This window comes from Helianthus annuus, chromosome 13, assembly GCF_002127325.2.
Source record: "Helianthus annuus cultivar XRQ/B chromosome 13, HanXRQr2.0-SUNRISE, whole genome shotgun sequence".
NCBI classification, from domain to species: domain Eukaryota; kingdom Viridiplantae; phylum Streptophyta; class Magnoliopsida; order Asterales; family Asteraceae; genus Helianthus; species Helianthus annuus.
This window is the reverse complement of record NC_035445.2, coordinates 152,423,026-152,431,391: the sequence shown is the minus strand read 5'-3', so window position 1 is coordinate 152,431,391 and position 8,366 is coordinate 152,423,026. Positions and strand designations below refer to the sequence as shown.

Below are 8,366 nucleotides of genomic sequence, written 5' to 3'. Positions count from 1 at the left end.
CTTGAACAACACACTTTAAATAAAAGGAAAAATCACCAAAATGAACATGTTAGACCGGGGCGCAAAATTACTAAAATGAACATTAACTTAGAGTTCTTACCAAAATATACAAAAGCATCGGTTAACTAAGGCGACTAAAATATAGCTTGCAAATTACATGTATTCTTTTCTATTGGTTTTAAGAAAAACCACCGACAAAGGCCTAACAATTTGGGACACTCCTGTATTCATAGCATGCGCTTTTTAGATGGTGGTTAAAGGGTAGGCTTAGCGGCTTGCTAAATTTAGCTCATATTTTAGACGTGTTATTGTGATTGGTATTTTCATGAACCCTGTCATACTAATCAAGGCTTTTTGTACCAACTAAAATTTAGCTATTGGCGGTGCTTATTTGTCCTCTCATGATTAGCTCTTAGTAATACGTTTATTTTTGCAAAGGCAAACAATCGATGTTAATTAATTTTGGTATAATTTTTTCAGAGTCAAGTTATTCTACAAAGGTTTTTAATTGTAAGAAATGTAAGAAGGATTTATAGAGTGACAAGTGTCCAATGACCTAAAACTAAACCCACTACATCACCACCAAAAACCTAAACACCCACCCCCACCCCACCCCAAAACCTAACCCCACCCCCCCCCCACCCCCGGCAAAAAACAAAAAAACAAAAAAAAAATATACCTCACCAAAAAACCCCCCAAAAAACCTAAACCCCCCCTAAAAAAAAAACCTAAAAAAAAAAACTGAACACCCACCCCCCACCCCCACCCAAAAACCTAAAACCCCACCCCCTCGGCAAAAAAAGAAAAGAAATTTTTTTTTTTAGGGTGGGTGATGTGGGGGGGGGGGTTTAGGTTTTTGGTGGTGGTGGATGTTTAAGGTTTTTTTTTTTTTCTTTTTTTTTTGTAGTGGGGTTTTTTTGTGTAATGGGTTTTTTTAGGTTATTGGACAGTTGTCACTCTATAAATCTTTCTTACAATTCTTACAATTAGGATCCTTTGTATTTGATCCTAATCCAATTTTTCCACTCAACATGTTTATTTTTGTGATTTTCCTATATAAAAATTAAACAAGACGTAATTCGCACTCGTGCAGAAAAGAACCAGCCATGAAAACAAAAAACCAGAGAACCGAAAACCATGAGTTTTTAATTTGTTGTCTGATCAACGATAGAAGAACTAACTAATAAGAAACTTTCCTGGCTGTTTGAAAGTTAGATGAGACCCAAAAGTAAGAAACGTGTTACTTGAATATTAGATGAGACATTGGATAACAGGAAGCGCATTGAACTATAGAAATCCAAAAGGTACGAGTGGGTAGATGTCATTGTTAATGACCTGTGTACATACATACATGTGTCAAAAAGTAATAGGGTTACATAGTACGGTTTATTAGAGCATATGCAACACGGGTAATAGCTGGAGACCCAATAATTGGTTTAGTGGTTTAGGTGCTGTTTGTTTTTGAAGAGGTGAAAGGTCTGTAGTCTGCGGACCACATCTGCAAACATCTGCAGGAGAAGAGATGGACCAAAGGTCTGCAGTCTGCAAGGAGAAGACTGTTTGTTTTTTTTATCAAAAAAAAATTTATTTATCAAAAAAAAATTAATTTCTAACCACCACTCTCCTCGGACCCGACCCACATAACATAAACCAACATCACTTTAGGTCAGAATCTCATCATAAACCACGTATAAACATCATCTCCTTCTCTTCAATCCTTCATCCACCCTAACCATCTCTAACCTTCATCTACCCCGATACTTCACCAAATCAAGCTGTTTAAGAGTCCATCTTGAATGATTTTTCACGAGGAACAAGATTCTAGTATCCGTTTGGTCCGATTCGCTTCTGTTTGCAAGAAATCAGCACATTGTGTGAAGAACCCTAATTTCCAAATTTGGGGTTTTTCGTTTTGGAGATGGGTGTCGGAGGTGGAGGTGGTGGCGGGGTGGAGGTGGGCGGCGGAGGAGGTGGTGCCGGAGGTGTAGGTGGTGGCAGAGGAGGTGGTGTCGGCTGGAGGGAGAAGATGAGAAGAGGGAGAAGAGGTTTGAAGACTTGGGTTGATGTCTGTGTGGGGAAGAGGTGGGGAAGATGTTTTAAGTGAGAAGATCTTCGAGAAAACAAACAAGCTGCAAGACCCAAGGTCTGCGCGCGTCTGCGCGACGCAGACATAAGTGCTCAGAAGAGCTTTTGCCAAGAAAACAAACACCACCTTAGTGAAGCATAGTCACCGACGCCCTATAGGTGGAAGAGCACCTTTCACTCTATCATATTTATCATACTATCACACCTAATTACTATTTAACATCTTATTCTATCATATTTTTACTATCACACATAATCTATCATTATCAATGGTGTAGTGGTCCATTAGCAAAGACAATACCTTTAAACATCTTGAGAGGGGAGATCTTGGATTCAAGTCACACAGACGAAACAAGAGTAAGAAATTTATTGTTAAAAAAACATAGTCTATCACTACATTTTTTTAAATAAAATAGACTAAAAACCAACATTTTAAAATACATAAAATTAAATAAAAATAGAACCTACAAGAAAAAATACACAAATTTTAAAACTAAACTAAAAACTATTCTTGTCGGAATCGGAAAATTGGATATCTAAACCATCAACATATTCCATTAGATCATGCCGTAGTAGGTGACTTGTAGAAATTTTATCATTTTATTAACTTTTTGAAAAGAAAGGTTTGGTTATATTAATTTTAAAATTTGAAGACATTAGTCATTTTAAATTTATGGGACTAATTGTGTAGTTTAAAAACAATTTATCTTCTACCTATAATTTATCTTCTTCTTCAATTCAACCTGCAAATCTTTTCACTAAGCATGATTTTTTTTATATGAAATAAACTGTCAAATGGGCAAATCTCACAATAAACCAATCTCCAAGACCATGATATATATCACGGTGCAAAACTTCACCACTGTCAAACACCCACACCATGAAACACTCACTTACAGCGATGTTTCACGGTCTTCGCGACCATGATGGTGGGTTTCACAGGAGGCCACGACCACCCTTATTAGACCGTGTTGTCTGTGGTCGTTTAGGATACATGGGTCATGACAGACGTCACGTGACATGTGGGGCCAATCTGAGTTTCAATTTCATTTCTTATTTTTTTTTATTTTTTATTTTCCTTTTGAAAATAACTTGTAAAATAAGGTATGGAATTTGTGATTAATTTATATTATTTCATATGTAATTTTTTTTAATTTATATTATTTCTAAAGAAAGATTAATTATTTTTAACATTTGTAAAACAACTTAAAAAACTAATAAACAGTTTATCATAAAGTTGCAAACTTTTTAACTAAATATTAGTAAAAAGTGATTTAGCAAATTTAATGATATTATATTAGATAATAAATAACTTATAATAGTTAATAACTTGTTATGAAAATAAATTTAAAATATGGTGATGATATAGAAAATGTAAAGATGAGAGCCTTTATAACCGTTCAAAAAAAAAGAGAGAGCCTTTATAAATGATGATGAATTAATTACTTAAGATGTTTTCGGGAATGAATACATTTTTATATGGTAGGTAACATGTGATATGTGATTATGTGTAGATGTTTGTAAGATGATAGACGCTCTTGTTAAGTTTATATCTAAATCTGAATATGGAGAAGGAACTTCAAGATCATCCCTTTCTTTCTTCGATTCACAATGGCAATGATTAGTCCAGTTTCATCTCTTAGATCATCCATATTGGTGAGTGATTAATTGGTCACTTGGGTTAGAAAGTGAGTAAAGGAAAAGGAAAATTAAATTTAATCCCACTATCGGAGAACAAGGGGCATGATACGCTATGGTTTTCGAAAGCCTGGTCAAAGTTTACGAGTCAAAGGATTTGTTTGGGTGGTAACAAGAAAAGGGCCGGAGTGATTGGCTCGGCGGTGACACAGCTATAAGAACAAGTAACAATCGGAGTGACGTGTTTCAACGATACGAGTAGTTTGCTCGTGTGACCACTCGATTAGAATAGTCAAGGTGACTGTGATCGAGTAGTGTAACACCCGCTTTTTCTCAATAAATCCTAATGGTGAAAAGTGTTTCGGAACATTCCCGGTGATAACTAAGTTGAAATTGAGGGGTTAAAGTTGCCAATGGATCAAAGTCGGAAGTTGAGGGACCAAATTGTCAAAATTGAAACCTTTTATTAAACTATGTTCCAAGTGGACCGCTTGGAACAACTTGAGCTTCAAGCAGTCCTATTGAAGCCTTGCGAATGAGCAGATGCGTGGCAGCCTAAGTACCTCAATTTCTTTCCCAATCAGCCGAGCCGGTCGTTTTCAAGCAGTCCTGTTGGACCTTCTTTCCCATTCAAGCAGTCCTATTGGTCCTTCTTTCCCAATCAGCCGAGCCGGTCGTTTTCAAATTAAAATGATCTAGATGATCCTCATAATCAAACAAGGGACCTCATTTACATCTCTTGATTATCGGGTCTAAAGGGTTCAATTTGACAAGCCAAACCTCATTTATGGAATTCAAAATAAAAATAAAATAACATGTTTTGAACAAATGTTTCCTATTTAAATTAAATGATTAATTATGATCTTTTCAAAACAAAATCAGCTTGTAAACTTCACTAAAAATACATTGACCATGTTCTGACTTGTTACGAACCTGTTTTTCCGTCTGAACCCGTTTAAACGGATACGAATCATTAAGTTGGTTTAAATCATTACGGGCATCTTTCGAAATAAAAAAATAGTTTATAAAACCACAATGTACAAGATTTCCCTACCTATACGATTATAACCAACATCCTATCCGGTTCACCGGTTAATCTAACAAAAACCATTTTTAAATCCGCGTTAACTGATCAAGTCTTAACGACTTATAACGATCAGTAAACAATTATTATGGATATTATTTCTATTCACTCTGTGACTATAGAAACAACCAAGAATTCGAATTGTGAGCCGTTAGACTTTAATCCAGTTGCAATACAAGCGTGAATAAGTTGTGTTCCAAGTGCTATTATAGGTAGACACATGTTAACAAGTTCACAAAAATGTGAGATTGGTATGACAACTCTTGGTTATTGTATCACATAAGGTGGTCTTTGGTCGCCACATGTTAACTTAACATATGGTTGCATGCTTACAAACAATAACCCTTAGGCCCAATTTATTCACTTACGGGGTACCCTGGTCTGTATTCATGAATTGAGTCACAAAGATGCAGGGTGTAGGCATAACACCCAACGACGTGGTTGATGTGTACGATTGGTATATATGTAGCATGACTAGATTTCACATGTGTGCTAGGCTGTGAGTCTGTAAATCATGATACTATCTGATAAATGTTTTAACACGATTTATAAATGGGTGTATTGATTTAACAGCGAAAATTGATGTATTTTAAATATTGAATCACGGGTGCCAATTCTATAAGTAGGGCGGGTAGGGTTATTATGTACCAGATATTAATACATGATATTTTAAATGCATTTGGCGTTTTCATATTCGTATTTTACTTATACGTAAACTCCCTACTTCCGTCTATCACTTTGGAAATTGCGAATCCACTGACGATGACCTATGATGTCACCAAGTCGTTTTTTACTTTATCCATCCGCCTTTGGGTTATTATGTACCAGATATTAATACATGATATTTTAAATGCATTAGGCGTTTTCATATTCATATTTTACTTATACGTAAACTCCCTACTTCCGTTGCGTTCTGAAATCTATTAATCGATCATCACGCTAATGCCATGTACTTAAGGCCATCAGGAGAACACAATGTGATAGGTAGCAAGAGAAGATCAAGAAGTATTGGTGTTTGCTTGATTAGTTAACAAGAATCGCAACCATATGAGCGGTTATTTGGGTTCACACGACCAGGGGAATGGTTTGGGTTGTTGTCGCAGAGGTAATCGAGCTAGAGCTACATGGAGTCGAAACAACACAACTAGAGAAGTACGGGTCTACTAGAATTGGAGATCCGAGTCAAGAGGATTAGGAACCAACTTAGAGGAGAAGATGTTGAAGACCCACTTAATTCGAGTCCGAAGTTAAGGGGTGGTTTTTGTAATTTTGGACCCATTTCACAAGTCAGTGAAGTTGGGGGACTAAAATTGACAATTTGACCAAAGCTTGTTTAGATTCCTAGTTACATTATAATTACTTATGCTAATGCTAATGTTTTAGCTACCAAGTTCGGGTCACTCTATTAACAAGAGTTACGGGTTGACACTGTAATCAAGATTTCGAGTTATATTTTCTTGGTAAATAAATGTTTGGGAGTGATCTAATTTCACATATGTTCTTATTTATCGATTCTGGACTTCAAATTTTGTTCGCGTTCAATTAACCAAATTTCTAAATTTTATACATCGATTTCGGGAGACCAGATCTGAAAATTTTTAAATCTGTTGATAGATATATGAAGAACGAACGAAGGGTCTTCTCTTATATAAATAAAAGGGAGTTCAATAAAATTACATATTTCAATTCTAAGCGCGCGCACAAACAGACAGTAGCCACAAACTCAATCACTAGGCATTCCCTATAAAATCCTGAATCAAAAGACCAACAGAAGCGTAGGAAGAACCTCCCTTTCTCACAGTCAGTCGGCTCATATTCCCCATATCTTTCATCTTCTCTCGCATTTCGTCATCATCCATCAACCTCCTTATTCCGCTCTCTATCTCCTCAGTCGTAACAATATCATTTTTCGGATTATACATATCCTTCTTATAATCCAACTTAATCTCAACACCCAATCCTAACTCCACCACCATTTCAAACGCATTCATCTGTTGCTCAGCGTAGATCGGCCACGCTGCCATTGGCACACCAAACCACATGCTCTCTAACACCGAGTTCCACCCACAGTGTGAAACAAATCCTCCAACCGCACTATGAGCCAACACCGCCATCTGTGGCGCCCACCCTATCACTTTCCCCTTCCCAGATTCACCAATCCTGTCTAGGAATCCCTCGGGCAACACTACCCCTGGATCCTCGTAATCTCCAGAGTGTCTCGATGCCTGCTCCGGCGAAGGAGGTTGACGTAGGGACCACAAAAAACGGTGACCACTTCGCTCCAAAGCATAAGCAATCTCCTTCACTTGAACCTCATTAAAACATCCCAAACTCCCAAAGCAAAAGAAAACCACCGAAGAACGTGGTTGACTATCCAACCACTTTATGACATCACTATCTGAATTCTCGTTATCACCACCCACCGGATTCAATACAGGCCCCACGGGGTACACACCCGGTACACTTTTGTCAGAAGTCAACGACTCAATCGCGTGTGTTTCAAATTCCAAGAAAGTATTAACCATGATTGCTTTCGCTTCTCTTAACTTCCTTGAAATCAACAAAACATAGTCAACCCCTTCTTTAGTATCATACCCAGAAGGAAACACCTTAGTCGGAACCGGGTTCACAAAACCCGGAACCTTAACCACACCATCCGAGTTAGTCAACTCAACAACATCTTGATTTTGATCATCACATAGGGTTTGTATATACAACTCAAAACCAAGATAAGCCGCACTAGAAGTAACAAAAACATACGTAGGGACATTAAAACCATTGGCCACATCAATCATACCGGGGCAAAGCATGTCAACAACAAACCCGGAAAGTTTATCCGAACCCGATTGACTAATTATTTCGGTTACAACATTTGTAACGTGTTTGCAATGAGTGTTTATGTAATCGTTGACAAAAGTCATGGGGGCTTTTGGGTCACGTGTTGGTAGGGTTTCGGGTTGTGGGAGAGTGATGTAACGCATGCGTTGTGTGGATTTATCGGCTAGTGATTCGATGTAGGTGGCTATAGCCGAACCTGTTCTCAAGCCGGAAGGTGGTTGCATGATAAGAACGGTTATTGAGAGGCGTTGATCTCGGTTTTTGAGTAGTTTTGCGATCTCGATTGTTGATTTCATGTGACCGATTACGGGTAATGGGATGAATATAAGCTCTACGGTTGTTGTTGCCATCTTGTTTAATTTCTTTTTTGGTTTGAAAGAAAGTTTTGGAGTTTGAACTTTGAAGTGAGTGTAGTATCATGTGTGTCTAACACTTTATGTTTATAAAATCAGGTGAGCTGACGTCATTGCATTGCTGGCAATAGAAACATATGTTAGATCTTACACGTGGGAAGAATTTTGTGTCAAAATAATGTAGATGGACCTTAGCTAGTCGGACTTTGTGCTAAAAGTCATTTTCTCATTTACTTTATTAAATCTTTTGTAAGGGAGTCCGGGGCACCCGCGGTGACTCCCGACCAAACTTGCTGCGCGGTAAGGTGATGCCAATCAAGAGGGGAGGTGTAGGGATGGCAATCAAACCCGAACCTGATGGGTAAACC

General features: G+C 37.6%; 1 protein-coding gene across 1 annotated transcript; it reads right to left on the bottom strand.

Annotated features, from left to right (window-relative positions):
- Positions 1-6,454: 6,454 nt before the first annotated feature.
- On the bottom strand, positions 6,455-8,062 carry LOC110899841 (anthocyanidin 3-O-glucosyltransferase 2). Its single transcript, XM_022146730.2, has one exon. The coding sequence runs from the start codon at positions 7,993-7,995 to the stop codon at positions 6,538-6,540; it is 1,458 nt and encodes a 485-aa protein (XP_022002422.1). The 5' UTR covers positions 7,996-8,062; the 3' UTR covers positions 6,455-6,537.
- Between the last annotated feature and the right edge of the window lie 304 nt (positions 8,063-8,366).